The sequence below is a fragment of the Balearica regulorum genome, chromosome 15 (genome assembly GCF_011004875.1).
Source record: "Balearica regulorum gibbericeps isolate bBalReg1 chromosome 15, bBalReg1.pri, whole genome shotgun sequence".
NCBI lineage: Eukaryota > Metazoa > Chordata > Aves > Gruiformes > Gruidae > Balearica > Balearica regulorum.
Genome location: NC_046198.1, coordinates 8807692 through 8828624, shown reverse-complemented (window position 1 = coordinate 8828624; position 20933 = coordinate 8807692). Strand labels below are relative to the sequence as shown.

The 20933-nt window shown below is 50.0% G+C and overlaps 1 protein-coding gene across 2 annotated transcripts in view; it reads right to left on the bottom strand.

Annotated features, from left to right (window-relative positions):
• The window catches only part of PKD1 (polycystin 1, transient receptor potential channel interacting), a 98634-nt gene that overhangs the window by 51366 nt on the left and 26335 nt on the right, over window positions 1–20933 (bottom strand). For both annotated transcript variants that reach the window (XM_075767332.1, XM_075767333.1), the window contains exons 2-6: window positions 6742–6813; window positions 5561–5632; window positions 4008–4177; window positions 1209–1877; window positions 714–897 (exon numbers count right to left, since the gene is read on the bottom strand). In XM_075767332.1, coding sequence (XP_075623447.1) covers window positions 714–897; window positions 1209–1877; window positions 4008–4177; window positions 5561–5632; window positions 6742–6813 — 1167 coding nt within the window. The remainder of the gene's footprint in view (window positions 1–713; window positions 898–1208; window positions 1878–4007; window positions 4178–5560; window positions 5633–6741; window positions 6814–20933) is intronic.

The following is a 20933-nucleotide window of genomic DNA, read 5'->3' as shown; positions in this document are numbered from 1 at the left end:
TTCTCAGGAGGCAAAAGAAAATGGGAAGAGGTCTGGGCTTCAGGCTGCAGCCATGGCTGGGAGGGTGCCGGATCCTGGCAGGGAGGCAGGATTGCAGCACTGGCTGGGGCTTTGCTACAGCGGCCGCTGCATGTCACGGTGTTGCGCATGGGACAATCTAGCTGTAATTCTGCTGAAGGAGGGAGCTGGGTGCAAGGCCATCCTCAGGCCCTGCCTGGCAGCCAAACTCCCTCAGGACACCAGCACCTGACCCTCCCCACCATCCAACCCGATGATTTTGCTGAACTCCCAGGTGAAAGATCTGCTCAACCCAGCCCTGGTTGCTCCTGACCCTGCATCTCTCTGCACCACTTCAGACGCACCCATAGGCACAAACGTAAGGTACAAGGTGCCCACCAGCAGCAATCCCACAACTCCCAGTTCTGACTTCCAGCCTTCCCGCCCCATTCCTCTTCTTCTCTCCACAGTCTGTAAGCGAAGAAGCCAAGTTCAGCAAGGGCTCAAGCCCTGCTTATTCTTCCTCTTTGCTCAGCAGCCTCACCGCTATGACCTCCCTGTACTCAGCCTGGACCCGTGTGTCTCTCCAGCCCGAGTGGCTGCACAGGGCTCCACTGCCGGGCTCAGCAGGACCCCCCTCCACCTCTCCGCAGATGTGACCCCAGGAACACAAGATCTGTCCCCAGGAGATCTTAACCCTTACCCTCCTCACTTACCTGATGACATGAGCAACCAAGAAGCTCTGGATCTCGGGGCTGCTCACAAAAGCCAGCTCTCCATTGCCATGCTCCTGGCAGTGCTGCTGGGCCTCCCGCCACTCAGCCTTCTCCACCACCAGCTGATAGCAGTGGTTATTGCCCGGGAAAACCAAGCCATCCGGGGGACACATGGGGTGAACTGCTGCATGAGGTAGAAGAACACCAGCATGACGCCCTTTCTACAGGCCCAAACCAATCCAATCTGGGGAGCAAGGCTCCAGGAACGTCCCATCCTTCTTGAAGCCCATAAATCCCCCTCGCTGTTGAAGTGCACTCTGTGCAGTCATCTTCTTGGCCCAGGACAGTGCAAAACACTGCCCGGTCAGTCAGGGGAGCAAGGAGTGCCCAAAGGAGTCATCCATTACTCCTCACTGGGAAGGAAGGGAAAGGGAAGTCCCAGGACCCAGTGCCATGCCTCCCTTGCCCAGCATCCACCCAGACAACCCTGCTTACCTCTGCCCAGCTCTCCAGCCTCTGCGGTGATACTGTACGACACCATGAGGCCAGTGCCACCTCTGTTGCGGATCTGTATGTCCAGACTCTCATTTGTCTTGACCAAGGAAGGACATTGCAGTTCTAACTGTTGGGGTGAAGCCACCACCTCAATTTCTGTCTGCACGTATAAGACCTTGGTGCCCACGAAGATGGTAGCAGTGACGTTGTACTGCCCAGGTAAGGCATACATGTGGACAGCTGCATGTCCAGTGGTGTTGAGAACCTCTGTCTGATCCCCAAATTCCCACAGTAAAGTGCTGACAGCAATGGGAATACTGACATTGAAGAGCACGGCCTGGTGTAGGCTGTACCGAGGCTGGAGTCCTGTGAAAGACACAGGCAGCTGTGCCTGGAAGGGAGAGGGGACGAGTGATGGGCCACCACAGGCCTGCCCGGACAAATGCTCAGTGCAAAACGGCAAACAACTGGAGGAAGAGTTTGTTTCATGGGCAGTACCACACAAACACTGCCCCTGGGTGCTGAAACCTCCATATTCTTGGTCTTCGGCATAACAGAGGGCACTACAGGTCTCCTCGGTGAGGTTCCCAGGGTGAACAGATGTGAAGAGGATGACAAGTTCAGCTCCTTCTGTGTGGTTGCTTGTCAGACATGTTATGTATTGAGCTCCTGGGGAAAGAACAGAAGATCCTCTTGCAAACTGACACTGTGAAGCCATGGCTTGGTGAGACCCTCCGAAAGACACCGCCCCACACCCCTGGGTATGGACTTCTCCTGGAAAGCTCCTACTCCAAGCATTTCCTTTTTGAGTCTTGCCTGGGAAGTCTTTAATCCCTCAGCAACGATTTCCAAACTCTTTATGCTAATTAATGATGACAGAAATAACAAGCTAGTCACACAGATTTATGGAGCAGCAACACTCAGCAAATAAAAGGGGTCTTTGGAGAGCCGGACAGTCTCATGGGACACAGAGCTGCTGAGTCTCACCCTCAGAGGAGCCGAAAGGACTAGCCACCAAGTAAGACCAAGACAAAAGGTGTTCCCTTGGCTGTACCTTGGCTTGGTCTGGTGCAGCAGGTTTCACTGCATGCTGCCTGGGGCTTCCAGCAAGTCTATTAGCAAATATAGCTGGGCAGAGTGGCACATCAGGGGCACGGGGGAAATGCCACCGGACTCTCCATCAGGCCCACGCTGGAGCTGGGCAGACACTGCAGCCAAGAGCTTCCCACCTACTTGTAGGAAAAATCCGGGGCTAGAAAATGGGGCAATGCCACACACAGCCTGCACCTGAGGGGTGTGGAAGGATGCACACGTATGCATCCATGGGAGGAATACACAGAAACAACGCATGCCTGGCTACACAGAGCACAAACGCACATGTGCATGGGCACGCAAGGCATGTACAACAATGGCGGCCACGGCAGCCCCATTCGCAGAGCAACAGCTCGCTCCCTGGAGTTTACTTCCCCCTCACTGACTTGCAAAGGGTGGGACGTTTCTCTGCCACAAAGACACAGGCAGGCCCTCTGCCTCGTGCACAGCCGCAGCCCAGCTGGGACTGCCTGGCCTCCTCTCCAACTCTGCCCACGCAACCGAGCCATGTTTGCTCCTCTGTTTCTGCTGGTTGCTACAACATCTCCCCCCAAACATCTCAACAGCCCCAGCCTTGCGTGATCTTCCCATATCAAATCCATCTAACTGTCCAGCTTTCTCCACAGCCTTCCTGCAAACTTTGAGCCACTTTTCTTAAGAAGAGTCCCGTGAGGAGGACCATGGCATGGGAACTACTTTGCTTTTTAACACCAGCTTGCTCATACTTCTTCGTTCCCTGCTGGTCAGTAACAACTGTCAGTAGCTGGCAGGCTGTCCCCAGCCTACTCCCATTACACTGAATTACCCAGAAGACAGCCTCACATTATTGTTTCCACACTACCTTGGAGTAGTTCAAGAGGGGAACAAATAATTACCAAGGAGAATAACAGCGCCGGTGTTATTCCCCTTGATAACTCCAGCACCAGGCAAACAGTGCACTACCGAGGTGCCGCAAGGCCGGGCTAACTTTGCTGGGGAAAGCGGAGCAACCACCACCCAGGTTGTGGCCCCAGGGGAGCACTGCACTTCATCAGGCGGCCCAGCTGGCTCCCACCAGCTCTGGTTCCCCCAGCCCTCATCACTGCATCCTCCTGTCACACATTAAAGGAGACGCCTGATGCCTGTCAGGGGGAGCACTCCCTCTCCCTCCCTCTCCCTTACTTAGACATAGCTGAGCATCCAGGCAAGATCAGTTTTCTCAGGGTTCCTCCTTCCCACCCTCCAAGTAAACGCCACTCCACATTTCTGTCAGCCAAGGCAGTCAGAAAAATGCACCCGGAGCAGGCAGCGTCCTGCAGATCGGGACAGTGTTCATTCAACGCTCCCGACATGGAGCCCCGGCGGCTGCAAAGATTCAACTTAGCATGTCCTCAGGGCCCATTAACTCCAAGAGATTTCACTGCTTAAATCAGATTGTTAAAAGCTTGAGAGAATAAAAGCCTAAGGCTGGAGGTCATGGAGCTAGTGCCATCTGATGGCCACTTGAAGCTTGGTCTGTAATGAGTTTGCTGATCTCAGCCCTGGTGTGACTGACTCCAGCCTTAAGGCATCAGGGTATAGCCATACGCTACCATTCTTTGCTTAATTAGATTAGAACTGGCGACTTGAGGTCTAAAAAGGTCTAGATGTGATCCCCAGCTCCCCTTAGGCCCATCATTTCCACTGGTTTAGTCACCTCCCCCACCACAGCCCGCAGCATCTCCTTACCGCAAGTAGCATTGAAGAACGAGACATCGAAGAGGGAAAGGTTTGCCACCTCAGGAGGGTGGGCACACCTCGTATCTGACGCCTGAATAACTCTCACGTTTCTGTCTTCCACCCAACGGGGCAACCAGGAAAGTTTGCAGTCACAAACAAATGGATTCCAACTTAAGTTTCTGTAACAGGGAGATCAGACAAAAGTTAGGCATTAACTTGACATGTGCTCAGTGTTAATTACAGGAGTGTGCAGATCACTCACTGTTCCCATCTGCGCCACTCCACTGAAATGCTTCAGAAAGAACTGCGAAGGGAGTTAATGAATAGGGAATCAAGCAATAATTAACATGATTTTTCTAGAGGCTAGAATTAGGCAAGTACTCCAAGTACTTTTTTTCACTCTACAAATAATTGTTGCAATTAGAAGCAAATTACAGACACAATCTTATATTTAAAATAGCCTGCCATCTAACAGCCGTTGGATGTAATGGCAGCCTCTCCAGCTAAGGGAGACTATTTACAGCTCCATTAAAAAAATAGCTAAGAGAATAAAATTGATCTGTCAAAAAAGAAATGCAAAGTTAATGATAATCTTTCCATGTGGCAGTTTAATGAAAAGATGGAAACTTTAATTGCAGCTAAGCTTGATCCAAATTACAGCCTTTGGCATTCAGCTGCGAACAGGACAGAGACGGAAAGCTGTTTGTTTAGCTGACGCCAGCTGGGCTGGGCTGCCGCAGGGGCTGAACCCAGGGGTTTTATACTGAAAGCACCACTTTGCCGGCCAGCCTTAGTGGGGACAGACTCACTTGGACCTTCTGTCTTTTCAGTGCCACTTGTAAGCAAAAACGCAGAGCTGAAAATGGCCTTTGTGCCTTGTCTTCAGGGAATGTGTGGCTGAGCTTTTTTTCTTGCTTGCCAAGAGCGACTGCATGGGGTTAATCCTTTGGCTCATTCAGATACAGAACTGCTATTCTGCGCTGTCACTTTGTGTACCTCTCCTGGAAATGTGTCATGCCCCCACCGTCCTTCACATGGCAGCGCAGATTTTCATTACTTCAATTAAAAAACACTATAAGCCTAAGAACTTGGATCACTTAGGGAGAACATCTTCAAATGTATTCAAGTGACTTGGACACCTCAGTCAGGGTCTCCCGTGTTGCAGGTCAGTGCCCTTTTCATCAGATCTCCCAGTCCTAAAGTGTGACCATACAAACAGGAACAGCACGTGTGACCCGGAGCACGGCCAGAGACAAGAACCTCAGCAGAGATGGTGTGGGAGAGAAGCACGGAAGCCAGGAAGGCAGTGGCAGAGGTTAGAGGTATCCAGGAGACAGAAGCAAAGTCTTGGAAGAGGTTAGGCTTGAAGGGCACCAACAGAACCCAAGAGCAGCACACAGCTTGAGGAAGAAACTGGAGAGTGTCCAAAAGGCAGCTGCTTGGTTGAGTACATGCTCCAGATCTCCCCAAGACAGCACTGCATCCCACCCCACCGGGAAGGGAAGAGCTGTTTCAAGGAAAGGTCTAAATAGACAACTGGGAAACAAAGAAGAGGAACTTACATTTCACTTAAATTAAATAAATTATCAAATATTCCATCTTCTAATGTAGAAATCTTGTTGTGGCTTATATCTCTGTAAAAGAAGGAAAATGAAAAGGAAAGTTCATCATGTTGGTAACAACTTCCTGGTCAACATACAGGATCAACCTCTGTCCCAAGGTCTGCTTGGGTACTTGTTACCCTCTGAGCACCTTGAGTCTCAACAGCCACATACATATGATAGCAAAATGTCCAGTCAGGCACTAAGTCATGGAATCACAACGTGGTTGAGGTTTGGAAGGGACCTCTGGAATTCATCTGGTCCAAGCCCCCTGCTCAAGCAGGGTCACTTAACAGTAGGCTGCCCACAACCATGTCCAGATTGCTTTTGAGTATCTCCAAGGACGGAGACTCCACAATCTCTCTGGGCAGCTTGCTTCCATGTTCAAGTTCAGTCCCCATGCTCCAAGTCCTTCCATGAGTCCTTCTCCTTTTAGAAGATTTTGAGGTGTAAAGTTGGCAGGCTGTCCAGGCTGCCAGCTACTCAGCTGGAACTACTAAAGCAGGTTTTGGTGCTTGCTCTATTGCTGCCTTTTTAGATCTGACAGTCCAATTTTTCCTTAAAAAATAGTTAATCTTCTCTATGAACCATCAGCATGTAACAGTGCAAACTCATCTGATCAGCAGCTGAATCAGTGACTTTGCCAATGGTCAAAGCTCTCCTCTTCTACTGGCCCACACAGAGCCTGGGCAGTTTTAGGGACAGCTCAGGGTGTGGGGAGCGATGGGACATCGAGCATTTCCCCACTAGTGCCGGGCTCCTCAAAGGACCCACAGACTCAGTACCCAGTTCCCTCAGAAGGTAAAAGGGATTTGGACACTGCAGCTTTATCATAGTTTTCCACGTACTAACACGCATCTTGTGATGAATCTCATTCTCTTGCCTTGATCTCCTCTCCATCTAGCAGCACAGAGGGTCAAATCCTGCCCAATTCACTGAATGCCAGTGAGGGAATCAGTCATTCACTGGACTGTGCAGCTAAACGCCTTGGGGAAGGAGTCCATGGACACATCTGTCTGGGACTCGACAGATGAGGTCTAGCAAGAACAAGGCTAACTTGCGAAACACAAGCATGTGCTCTAGGTACCAGCTCAAACATGCACGGTGAGCTGGAGGACTGGAAGGGCACAGTATGTACTTACAGTTTTGCCAGAGAAGTCAGGCTTTCGAATATCTGAACATCTAAACCACTGATCTTGTTATTGGAAAGATCCCTAAAGAAAGAAAGCACATTTTTCAGCTTTCGTTCAGCTTCATTTTGTCATTCCTCCATTACTAGACCTTGGAAGAGCCTCTCTCCAAACTCCATCCAAACTCCGGACTGGAAGGTTTTGGTGTGTTAAAGCAGAGCATGTCTCCCAGCCGAAGAAAACACCTTGCCCAGCTGTAAAGCATTTCCTGCTCAAAGCTTTGTATAATATGTAGATACAGATTAGGACTATCACTATGTGCATACCATTCTGCAGCATATCTAGAGCAATTACAGACATGACAAATGTATTACTAGATTTGATGTATCCCTTTAAAAAATATTCAGGTCTAATATACGTTCAAAGAAGCAATTAAGAAATAATGTAGACTAAAGTAGTAATTAACTTAGAGAAAAAATTATGAGGAACTTCCACTTCTAGTGCCAAAGAACTGACCGTTAATTACACGACTGATGCATTCAACTTTTACATTTCAAAGATCTTTTTGTCTCTTTTTGGAAAAGCTTAAAAGGAGAGAAGAAGTAACAAAAAATATTTTCCATTTAAAATCAGCTTAGATCGTCCTTAGAAAAGGAACACTGTTTTAAAAAATCTCTAATTGCTCCCTGTAACACCAATAGCCTTCAACTCATCCAAAGCAGAATTGTTTCTGTCCTCCAGTCCAGCTCTCTTTTCACCTCATGTTCTCTTTTTCAATTATAAAATGTCACTCAGCTAAGAAGTGAAAAGTTTCACTGATCGGTCTCCACTTGTTCCCAATAAACTTCACTCTTTGGTTTCAGATGAATCTCCTTTGGCCCAAACCTTCTTTTAGCAGCATCAAAATACTTTTTCCGAGCCCGTGCAATGGTTATTATCCTTCAAGGATTTCTGGCAGAGCTCCAGGGAGGCGGACAGGGCTGGAGTCACTGCAGCCGCAGCCGTGCCGCGCCAACAGAGACCTTCTCCTACCCGCCTCCCTTCTCACCTTTTTTCCTACAAGCATCTCCCCTAATTTCTCCTAGCTGTCTCACCTCTTATTTTTACCCCCTAACCGATTAATTCTTGGTTTGATCTGACATTTAAACTTAATTTATCCAAATGTAAAGAATTCTGCCAAACTGGCAGGAAAATTACGCATGATTCCAGGAAACTAGGGATAAGTAACAGGGATGGATGTCTCTTTAAAAAGTTTGAGTTTATTTTCCCTGATTTTGCTATCCAGAGTTTCTTTGCCAAGCTGAGAGTGGATTCAGAAGAGTTCACCAGCAACACCAATAAAGAAGTCCAAGAAATGTGCAAAATGAAAGCTCAACAAATACACTTAATAAAAGGATGCTAGCAAAAATATCCAACCAAGCCAGTTTTTCTTTCATCTCAGGGTAGCTGGGACAATAGCTAAAGAATACAGAGCATCCATTGCTGGAGCGTCACAGACCACATGGGAGTCATATGCTGCACAGGAGACATGAAAGTCACCTTCAAACCCGTTTCCAGCTCCCACTTGCAAGACAAACACAGAAGACAGCTTGGACTGGAATCCCAACTGCTGCCAGCCAGGTCAGAGCCTTCCTCAGGGGGGCTCCTGCTCCACTTCTCCACCAGTATTTTCTATAAATTGTAGTCCTCCGCCTCTGCACCTCCTTCCACTTGACCAGTTTTGGAAAGGACCAGACCACCACCCAGTTACCTTATAGGGAGACCAGTAAAACTATTTCTCTTCTTTGAAATACCTGGGAAAAAAATTTACTTTTTAGGCAGCACCTCAAGCCCAAGACAGAAAGAAATGGTGTTTCAGCTCTGATGCCTTCTTGCTCCTTGCCCAGACAAGAGAGACCTCCAAAACAAACCATTCTGCTGCTACAAAATCAGGGCTTTGGCATTTCAAAGAGCCTCTTCAAAAGTGCTGCAGGGCAGGGTGAAGCTCTCAGCATCACAGATGGCACGATCAGCAAGCGGGCACCTGAGCCACGCAGGCTACTGGGACAGCCAGCCCCCAGCCCAGCCACCTTCTCTGCAGCTCTCTGCAGCTTTCTCACCATCTTGCCCATCTTCCTACTTCCCAAGTAGGAGGTGAACAACTCCAGCAGGGCAGGTCTGCTCTGCTCCACCCCTCTGCCACGGTGCCAGGCATGGAGGGGCTGGTCCTGAGCCTTCCCCAGCCCTTTACAAACATCCCTCATCATTATTTCCTTTCATCTCAAAGAAAGCTTTTAAACTTCAGGTAAGTGAAGGCTACAACCCCCAATCCTCGACTCCCAAGGGTCAGTCAGCTCCATTCCTACCCGAGAGCAGGACCAGGGATGACTGTGACCTGGTACCTGCTCCATGAAGATGCACAGTGGCAGAGCTGCTCCCACCCGTCTCGGCAAACAAGTAAAACACACAGGCAGCAATTCCCCGCTCAGTGCTGCTTTTACACGGCGTGTTGGACTGACACTAGATGTCACTGCCTACTGAGCGGCATGCGCGGGGGAAGGAGCTCCTGGTGCACAAGGGTGATCCAGCGAGGACTCAAGGGGTGAAGGACGCCGGGTGCTGTGGCTGAGGCCAGTGGGTTTTGCTAAGGAAGGGCCAGGAGCAGCTGTTCCCCATAGACTAGTAAGTGACAACCCTCAACCCTCTGATCTGCTCAAGGGACTGTGCTGCTTTGTACGGCCAGGGCAGCTCATGAGGGTGTCAGGCTACTCAGATGAGTGTCTCTGGGGTATCAGCACTGCTGCTGCCCCACTGAGCCTCCACGGCGTCCTGGTGGAAGGGCTGGAGAGGGCTCCTGTGCCTTTTTCCTCTTCTCCTGATAGTACAACTTGGCTGTCATTCTGCACACACCACCACCAAGCTGATGCTGCCAGGTATTACCATCTGAGCTCACCCATCTATCCGACACCTGCTACTGCCATCCAAAGCTAACACTGGCCCACAGCCCAGCATGCAGAGAAGCTCCACCAGTGGGCTTCAAAGGAGAAAGCTGGGGCTCAGCTCCCAGGGGAGGCTGCTTCAGAGACACTCTGAACCGTTGGAGGTTATAATTAAACCAAGCTCTGCCTATACCCTGACACTTTGTCACTTAACTACAATGCTTTGCAAGGGATCCCAAGACCTTGACTCTCACCGTCTGTCTTCCACAGCCTGAGCTCCTATCCAGGACCTTCAGAGAAGCTGCTGTCCTCCATCCAGACCAGGCACTAGATAGCAACTCACTGGTACGTACAAACCAGAACCCAGTTCCCTTGCTATTTTCTACCTTTGCCTTCATGATCTGACAAGGAACTGGCATAAAACCTTCCAGCTTTCAACCTCCCCAGACCTCCTCGGTGCGCAGCCTGCAGGGGAAGCAGAGCTCGTGTCAACAGGACAGCTTGGAGAAGCGAGGAACGGTGGTGGATGCCAGCTCCTGCCACCTCCAGCCGCAAGTCAGTGAGCTGGGCTCCCAGCCACCTGCTTGCCTTCTCCCACTGGTCCCTCTCCAACTTGTATGGAAAATCATATTATACCTTCTTGGCATGGGAAAGATGGCTGTGAACCAAGCTAGGTTGCAGAAAAAAAAAAATAATCAGGAAATACTGAGCAATAAAACCCAACGCAAAGGCTGTGGGACAGATCTCAGCCTCTCGGTGCCACAAACTGCCATGACTGTATTTTCCCAGCCCACTGCCAGGCTGGAGGAAATTCGGAGCAGGTTCAAAGCAGAGCTGAAGCCAGCAGAAAACAAGGCTCTCCATTGAAATGCACCGTGCACACAGACTGCCGCCCTCTCCATGAGAAGAAAGAAAAAATCAGTTTATTTGCACCATGAGGGATATTGAGAACACGCTGTGCTGTCTGGAACAGGGCAGCTATGGGCCAGTCACAACTTCTTGATCCTGCCTCAGTTTCCACATCTGTATAATGGAGCCATGTAATGCCAGAGGAGGCTGGGAGGGCTGGCCAACTTCTCCGCAGATGTCTGTGGGACAAGGGGCACCAAAACCCACCAACGACTATGGTATAGAACAAGAAGTGTGTGAGAGATGTCTTACAGAGAGCTCTCCTTGCAGCTCCCTAAGTGCCCCAGCAAATACTCACATATTTAACTTACATGCTGAGCAAAGGAAGTTTTTAAAAAACTACTTCTGGAAGTGGAGTTGGTTGTGGGAGGAAGGTGAAGCTTTGGATAAGAAAACATTTGGTAATGAGGGCATCAGCCTGAGCCTTGGGAGCCTTCAGCTCCATCCCAGCTCTGCTACCAACTCCCCGAGTGATGCTGGGTGCACCACTGAACCTCTCCAGAGCTGTGTGTACCGCAGGGCTCGCAGCAGCCCGTCTCACAGAGCGTGTGAGGATGGCTCAGTCACAAACACCACCAGCGAGATCTCCTGCAGATGGGGTCGGATAACTTCTGGGGGTAAAAAGCATCGAGCACTGGCGTGCCTTCACCTAGCTGCTGCCCTCCAGCAGCTGCTGACGGAAGGGAGCAGCAGGGCTTGGTGCCGCCTGATTTTTCCCTTCGTGATGCTCAGACGGGCTCCACGGCTCCGCAGCTGCGAGCCCGGGGCAGCCAGGGGGTTTATTTCTGCAGCGCTGTGGTGGACAGGCTTTTTTTGGTGCACTGCTGTTTTTTTCTTAATTCCACAGAACATATAATGTTGAGCAGAGTATAGCACGCCTCCGCTTGCCAAGCCTGATGTCATGCTCTCATTATGTCATTTGCGGGCCTGCTCTGCCTTCATTTCACAAAAAAGGGAGGGAATGGAAGGGAAGGGGGGGGCAGTGCTGGCTTGTGCCTTCCCCAGCCCTTTTGGTGTGTGGAGCCCAGCCAGAACAGTAATGGGAAAAGCATCCACAGACGGAGAGAAGCGTCTGTGCAGAGAGGAGCCTGTGTGCAGGCTGGGAGAGCCACAGCGGTTCAGTAGAAAAGAAGCTCCAGGTCTGTAAGCCACAGTAAAAGCTAAGATTTTTGCAGGTCAGTGAAGCTCCAGTGGTGCTAAGGAAAGACGGTGGCTTGGGTACAATCATATTTCCATCCAGAGTCTGCACAGGAGCCTCTGCAGCGGCTACTAAGGGGCCTGCAACAGTGCAGGAGGGATAAAGCATCCGCCCTCCAGGCTGCCGGGTGCAGCTTGCAGTCAAGGGAAAAGCTTTTCTATCTCCCGGCCCATCTTCCTGAGCTGGGCTGGCCCGTCAAGACACACAGGGTGAGGAAATGGAGCATCTGCAACAGAGAGACCCTGTCCTTCGGGGAAAATCACTTTCTCCCCGTGGATCAGTCAGGCTGGGCTTTGCCACAAGCCTCCCCCAACCAGCCAGTCTTCCCTGATCCAGGACAGTCCCCCCCCAAAATGAAGTTTGCCTCATGTTTGTGTGACCAAAGTAAGAGTCATGGGGACAGGGCTGCGTCCCATTTTGGCCCAGAGACTGTGTTTAACAGCAGGAGTGGGTGCAAGGACGTAGGAACAGCTCTGTCCCTGGGATCAAGGGTCCATCCTGCCCCAGCTCCCATCCCCAACTGCCGTCAGTACCAGGTGCTCAGGGAGATGCATGAGCAAAGCTCCCAGCGAGCAATCCTTCCCCAACACACCTCCCAGCTCTTGGCAGCCAGCAACAGAGGACCTGCAGAGCCAGAGACTGCATTGGACTGTCGTATGTAACAGCCACCAGCGGACTTATCTTCACGATGCCGTCCATCCCTTCCTGAGCCAGTGTGGGCTCCACAAGAGCCTACAGCAACAACCTCCATAATTCAGGTGCTTTACAAAAAAAGTACTTCCTTTGCTTTGTTGAAACCTGCTAGAGGCATCACTTTACTGGATGCTGCCTAATTTTCTGCACTGTGAACACAGAGTAATCATTATTTATCTTCTCTGCCCCACTCCTGACTCCAGAGCCTTTCCCAGATTGCCTGAGCCCTCTCTTTCCCAAGCACATCTTCCAGTGGAAACAGTTACCCCTTTCTGATCTCAACAAACGCCACATGCTTCGCCCTAACATCCACCGAAAAACATGAAGGTGCTCAGTCCCTGGCAGTTCTCATGGCTAAACTCTTGCAGCAACCAGGGAGGAGAGGCAACGACCAAAGCGAGGAGCAAACTGAGGCACAGAAAACGCCGTGGGCAGCAGCAGCTGCCCAGCAATGCTGCGAGCAATGCCCAGCCATGCTCCCATTTCTCACCTCCACCAAAAGCCAGGCTGCACCATCCCACACCATGCAACCAGAGAGGACAAGTGACAAAGGCACATGTGAGATGGCTTGCGAGACACAAGGAAGCCCACTGCTTCCAGAACCCTCCATCAGCTGACAGAGCAGCAAACTGCCCAAGAGGTCGCCTGTGCAGCCAAAATGCTGTCTTACAAGTTACCACGGCAAACACCTGTCTAGTCTCCAGGAATGAAAGGCAGCACGGTGCCCCATGCGGCAGTGCTGTGCTGATACTGCCTGACATACATAATAGACTTTCCAGAAAAGAGGAGGAAAAACCCTACATGTTTTTGCATGCTTGAGCCAGGAAAAATTATAGATTTTTGCTGATCTGATTCCTTTTTTTCTTTGTCTTTTGGCTTGCACCTCTCCTAGGAAGCACAGTAGAAGTAACGGCTCTTGTGTGCAGTTTGGGAAATAGATTCTTGACGCAGTGGCTATGGAAATATGAAAAAAACATAGATTTTTCTGTGTGCCGGGCACAGGGAGCATCGCCGTCGCCCTGCACTGGGTGCAGGGACACCCTGGCTGGCAGGCTGGGAGGAACAGTCTCAACAGCTCTTCTGCACGGTGAGCTCTCAGCCTTTCAGCACAGACAGGAGGGCAACAGCATATGGAGGTCTTCATCACCACCTACTCTTTCAATCACATTGAAGCAGGGATTTCCCAAAGCAAAGGGATTCCAGCTCCACCACACATCACCTCCAAGAGCTGCACCTCCAAACACGAAGCGGGGCCTTTCACTGGTGGGTTTCACCCCTTTCTTTCCCAGAATGTAGCAGTGGGTCACTGGGAACTGATGCATCTCACCGCAGAGGAGGCTGCATTTCATCCGTGTGCCCAGGGACTCCACTGGAGAGATCAGCTTCCAAAGAACAGCAAGGCTGTCAGGGAGCAAATGCATGAGATGGAGTAGAGGGCTGTCCAGGGAAAGGCTCAACGGGAGACACCGGCAGCTGCCGAGAGCGAGTCCCGAGCAGAGAGCTGCACGCTGGGACTGGCAGACGGTGGCGAGCACCCTTGTTTCCCTGAGGCTGTCACAGCATGATGACAATTTATTTGTTCATTTTGAATTTATGAGTTCCAAATGCTGGCCCAAGTCTTAGCTCTCTCTAAGGAATTTGCCCCAAAAGACTTTTTCACAAATATTCATCTAAAAACTAAATGTTTTTCTTCCCACAGCAAAATTGTAATTGTTGATATGAAAATGTAAGGCAAGGATACAAGCATTTTTGCAATGTTCTGTACACTTTGTGCTCTCCTGGGAGAACTGCAAAGCACTCTTACATATGCCCTTGCAAGGCAGCTGTGCCAGGAGACAGTTGGGTTTGACATGAACCAGACCCCGATGTAACTCCCAGCCCTGTTGTGGACTCGCTGCAGGACCACGAGCCGGTCACCCCATCGCTGCCTGCTCCTGCTGCCCCTCTGAGCAACGGGAGTGAAGCGATGCTCCTTCCCTTCTCGCCGCCTTGCCTCGTCCTGCTACAAGCCTCTCCCAGCACAATGCGACCCTCAGATTTGTAGAAGTAAATCCTGCTCGTCTTGCTGTTCACAACGGCACTGAGAGGCAGGTGGCTGCCCACAGGGCAGTGTAAAACACTCCCTGAGCTCTCGGCAGAGCGGGTGAGCTCAGGGTTGAAGCCGGGCAGTGGATGTCTGCGTTCCTGCCGGTGGCTGAGGAAAAGGGGCTGCGAGAGCCCATGCTTCAAGAAGCACGGGAAAGACTGAGCCCTGAGCCCTGCACGAGACTGAGCTGAGAGCTCGGGACACCCCAGGTGACACGGCAGTCCCTACCCAGCTGCTGCTCGCCCACACTCCCTCTGCTCCTGTGCTCATGCCCCATTCCCAGAGCAGACAGAGGAAGCGAGGCTGTGCGTGCCTGAGGGATGCAGGTCCCACCACGGATGGCCAGGACATCCTCACCATGTCCAGGACATCCCCACCACAGCCAGGGCATCCCCACCACAGCCAGGGCGTCCCGACCCTCCAGGTGGGAGCTGTCTGCAGTGCAGCTGAGACTCAAAGAGCGGCTCCTCGGATCCCCGCAGCCAGCAGCTTTCCGCAGATTTTCCCAAATATGGTTATAAAGTCGGACCAGGGATGAAGCCACTCGAACAAAGGGGACGTGTTACCTCATGGAGCGACGTCATGTTCTGGCAGGGCCAGCTCGTAGGCAATGGCATCATGCTCTCCATCCCTCTCCTCCCCAGCCAGGAGGGCTGGGTGGGGGCTTTTTCACACAAGAGGCTCCCAGGAACTGGAGCGCTGCTGTCTGCACAGGGACCCACAGCACGGCTCATTTTACAAGTTATTCTTAGACTGCCACTGACTTCATCTCCTCATTCCCAACACCAAAACAATGGAGCCAAAGGTGAGGGGGGCACTGGGGAGTCACCAGGGGCCTCCTGTGCTTGTGGAGGTCAGCAAGAGCTTCTGCAGGGCACCGCTCCAGTGGGACAAGGAGCTGGCTACAGGGATGGCCACCATTGTAAGAGAGGCTTTTCACACCAGGTCCCACCTTCTGAGCTGCCCAAGTGACCAGGAGCTGGCAGTGACCGGAGCTGGCACTGGACGTGGTCCTCCCCTCCACTGCCAAGAGGTCAGTTAATGTGGCATAAAACAACACTTCAAACATCGGGCATCACCCAGCCCTGCGCTGCCTCTGTAACATCACACTAAAAGATGAGAACAGAGACCTTCAGCTTGGGAAAGCAGCAACCCAAATATTTAAATAGTTAATGTCCATAATTAGCACTACACATAAACAAGCTGTCTGCAGTTTCATCCAGCTAAATGTCAGCCTTGCAAACATATATTTGTTTCATGGAAAGTTTGCAAGGAAACCAAAGATGCAATAAAACCAAGTATCTTCCCAGCACACATGGCAGAGCTTAATAAAGGAGACCATGTTAGGCACCTGCAGCCCAAATCCAACCACCTTCCACAAAGATACCCAATTCTTCCCCAAAAAAGCACCCAGGGAGCCCCCAGGGGCTGTGGCGTTGCATGCTGACACACAGCTCTTTCAACACCCTGCTCTGGTCTCTTGAAAACCTAGAGTGTTTCCAAGTCAGCATGTTCAGAGCCCGGTGACATTTTATTTTACCATGAAAAGTGAGCCCTCTGTAAGCTGTAATTTAGGAAGTACACAGCTGAGCTACTAAGTACTTAATCTTCCTCATAGAAAGCAAAGAGTTTTCCATAAATGTTTAGGCATTGTTGATATTAATTCACCACTGGGACAGGGGATGGAGTAGATAATCTTTGGGTCCTGGGTTTTTTTATTATTCTATTTGTATTTATTTTAATGTGAGCCCTTTGCTCGGATAGCTATCCTCTAGGGATATTATTTCTCTGTGAGAAATAACAAAAACATAATGCTATTTCTCCCCAGCACCGCACGCTCTGCTATACACAATAAACGAGAGCCACGGGCAAGGTTCACAGGATGCAGGAGGCTCTGGATGCTGTTGAACCGACAGCAGCGATACATTGCGGAACTGACCCGGGCTGGAGCCAAGAGACGCAGAGAACTCCAGGAAAGTCTTCTCCAAAGCAGGCATCCAGTTTGCAAACACTGACACAGTATGGAAAAATATTTGCATGGCGTGTTCCCTGGAAACCTTCTGGGGCATCCGTGGAACAACTTGGGCATCAATACAGCACGAGAACTGTGAACCTGGGACATCCTGAGCATCTGAAACGCCCTGAGGAGACTTGCAAAAATCTTAATGCCACTTCCTAGTTGAATTTAGACTTCAAGCCAGCTGACAGAGAGTGAGATTGATAAAACAGTATCAGATCAAAAGTAATTTCTTCAAGCAGTTGGGAAATTCTTCTCTCATTTCTTGCACTGGGAGAACAGTCAGTACATTGTCAGGTGCTGCACGGCACCGGCAGCACACAAACAAGAGGCAAACAAAGCCACGAGGCAGCAAAACATGGTCACGAAGGACCGAGGATTTAGGAGTAACATCACCTACCAGCCAAAGCCACCCACGCGGGGCAGGTGCAGTGGCACCCTGGATGCAAAACAGCATGAGAACAGACAGGGAAAGTGTCCTGGCCAAACGCCATGACGCAGCTGAGGGATGGTGTCACCGCGTCCCTTTATCCCTTCGGGTGCGGGACCAGCCTGGGGTGAGCAGGATGTGCTCCCCATTTCGGATCTTCTGCTGTCAGAGCAGCACAAAGGCGAGCGGACCTAACAGAAAGATTTTCTGGCCATTTGGCCATTTCCTCAGTCATTTGCAAAGTTTGAGCTCCAGCCCCTCAGGTCCTGCTCCAAAACCCCCCAGCCCGTACCTCCCGCCAGGCACAGGGAGCAGAGACGACCAGGGGTGCCACCAGCCTGGCCCCGCAGGCTCTGGCACAGAGGCACCCACCTCAGTGCCAAAACAGCCCCAACTTTCAACCCCCCCCCGGTGACACCAGCCCAGTAGCCAGATCTCGACAGTCGCTTCCCACGGGCAGTAACGCTCCCTCAAACGCTTTCCTTTTTGTAGTTGACAGTACAAATTTGTGTGACCTTTAGCTAACAGCAATCTCCAACAGACGAGCAAGTTTTCCAAGTTCCTGGGTGGCTGCTTAAGAAAAACATTTTTGTGTGTATTTTAGCCCTGTCTGTCAATTGATTTTCATCTCCAATATGTTTTACCAACATTTCTTTTTATTTAAGAGATTTCCTGTTCCAGGCTCTCACCAACACCCTTCAGCTCAAAGCATGAGATGCTAACTAAAAATAACTGAGACAGGGAAAAGGACAAGTAAAGACCACGAAGACTCAACGAGGTCCAGGCAGTGTGTTGTTAGCGATGGAGAACAACCTTCAGTAACATTTTGCAGCACAGCCTGTGCTGGGGAGATGCTGAGCCCCTGACTTATTTTCTTCTTTGTAGAAAAAACTCTGGGATTTAGGGCAGTCCCATTAGCACTTGATATGTTTAAAAATAGCACAAAGTAAATGGTGCTGCTCTGTGAAAACAATGATGCTGAGCACAACCACAGAGTTCACAGCCCACTGCCTGCGACAGAAAATCCACAAACCAGGGGAGCCTGGAGCAAAAAGAGAAGTGCAGCATGTTCAGGACCCAAGACCTGGCCAAACCACGGCTGCAGCACAATCCGGTTTGTGTTTTCCTTGCAATCCTGATGTTATGTCTGCTTTCTGTGGTCTCCTCAGTGAGGGACAGGCTCTCCAGATGTTCTGAAGCCCTGGGACCTACCCAATACATGAGCCAGTTTGGGGAAAGGGGGCAACAGGGCACAAAGCTACCAACCCTTCCTGTTTGACGGTCTACTTCTTGCACTAACAAAAAGCAACGGGAATGACTCACAGATTTCAACGTGATCATTTATCCCGACGACTCACATACTGCAAGCCATCGGACTCCTCACAATTAACTCCTGCATCAAGCCGAAGCAAGCAGTTCCTCGTCCTTCTAGAGAACATTCCCATCTTCACATAAAGCCACCACCGGCTTTGATTAGCTGTTGCAGGGTTAGTCAGTCAAGCTTATTTCTGGTCTGAATTTGCCTAGCTTGAGCTCCCAGGTGTAGGATTCACTCTGCCTGTCCACTAAACTGAGGGTCTTTCTATTACGTTTCCCCGTCTAAACCACAAATACACCCCAGGCTGCAGTCACCTACCACCTTCTCGCCGGTGCAGCAAACACCAGCTGCCTCTCAGGAGACAGTCCTTCAGATACGCTTTTGGTTGGATTCTTTAGGGCATCACTATCTCCATGAAGTGAGGACACCAGGAAACGCAACCCCTCTGCTCCACAGTTCCCTCCTTACACATCCCTGGGTTGCACTAATCATTCTGGTGGCCATACCCTTCATCGCACACCCGACTACCACACCTCCCCTGGCTGAGTCCTTGCCTTCCAGGAGAAGGTTCTCATCCTACACACCAGGCCTGTGTTCCTTGGGCCCAGATGTACGATCTTACACTCAGCAGCATCGTTGCTCCTTTCTGTGACCAAGTCCCCAACCAAAGCAGCGCTGTTTCCTTCTCTGTGCCTTGGCACTCTCAGTACAGTATCACTAATGTTTTTTGTTTTCCTCCAGTCTGTTGACAAACACACTAGGGAGGCAGTCAGCAATCAATCTCTGAGACTTCACTGCATGCAACACAGCTTTTCACGATGACTCCAGTTTATTCTTACATTTTGAAGCCAGTATTTAATCTCTTTAATATATGTAGTGCTGATTTTTTTCATTCCAAATTCTGACAAATATATGTGACATTGAGTCAAATAGCTTACAGAAGTCATATGTGTATTACATCAACATCATCATCTTCATCTACACCATCTGTAAATTTACTTAAAAGGCAGAGGTTCATGAGATCTATTTCCCATAAGTGAATTTTCCATGTTGATTGCCACTAATTACACTATCCCCTTTAACTTCCAGCTAATGTCCATGCTATGCACTGCATTGTTTCTCCTTGGGCTAGAAAATCAGGACACAAGGCTAATAAACATTTGTACCATCCCATTTACCTTCTGTTAATACTGGCACCATGGTCATTTTGACTCAGTCCTTGGGAATTTCCCTACTGCCCAAAAAACCACTAAAAGTGAACATTAATAGCCCAGAGGGGTCTTCAGCCAGTTCTTTTAAAATTCTTGGATGCAAAATATCTGAACTTGCTAGTTTAAGAAGGTCTAACATTAATAGCAGCTGTTTAACATCCTCTTCAGTTACTGTTGGAGTGGAAAGTGTTTCATCATCCTCATATGATACAAATACATCATCTGGCTTTTTGCCAAATAGAAAACAGAAATATTTACTGAACGGTCCTGCCTTTTCTGTATTTTCATTGATAATTTGACCATGTCCATCTATTAACAGACCAATATAATTTAATTCAATTCCCAATATACTTGAAAAACTCTTTATTCTTCTCAACTTTGCTAGTTACAGACTTTTCCTTGCATTCTTTTCCTTATCGGTGTTTGATGGGCTTGAGCTCTCAGTCCATACTCATCACTACCAACACTTCTCTTTCCCAGTACTGCATCTTGTGTATTTATTTTCCATAACCGCCTTCACTTCTCCTCCAGGCTCCACTTGGGTTTTATGCAGGGTATAAGATAGTCCTGTATATTGATTATACAGAGGCGCACATCAGGATCAACGCAGACCCCATCACCAAAACCTACGTAGCACCCCAAATGAGGTTCTCCCTAGAGATGCTATGGGTTCAAAATGTTCTCGCAATGCTAGAGGCACGGTTTCAAGCAACATGGCTCGACGCAGATAAAGACAGTCCAGATATACCATCTGGAGCTGCAGAAAGACAGCACCTGCCCCTGAAAGACTGTCCGTCCTGACCTGCAGCCACGGGAACAGCCATGCAGGAGGCACAAGGCTCAGAGCTGAGGGGAGCAACCAGTGCGGGACAGAGCGGGAGGATGCCGGGAGCACTTAGAGCAGATCTGCTATCCCTGTGTGCGTGACAGACAACCCCTTTAGGGGGTCCTCTTTAAGGACCCTAACAGCTTTGCTCTCCCATCTTGTGCAGTAAAGATGATACTGAAAGAGAAAACTACTCAAGTAAAAAAATGAGCCATCTCCTGGATCTTCCTATAAAAACATGACTCGCCACGTAAGACATTCCTCAGGGATGGTTACAGCCTTAATCTAAAGTCCCACTTGCTGGGGTCCCATCCACCAGTGGCTATTCCATAAAAAGCATCTTTCAGTGTTCTCCACTCTCCATGCAAACTTTTTTTTGTTCAATTAAATCCCATCTCTCCTTTTCTCCAACTCTGTCCTTGGCACGCACGCCCTTGGATACCTGCGGGATGTTATTTTGCACCCAGTAAGCCAAAGTTTTCATAGTTCTTCCAATCTGTCTCCAGAAAACATTCATATGTGGCCCTGTGTAAAAGCTGAGCTGCAATAACAACGTGCACGGCTCCCGCGGGCTGCAGAGCGGGATGTCTCTGCGACC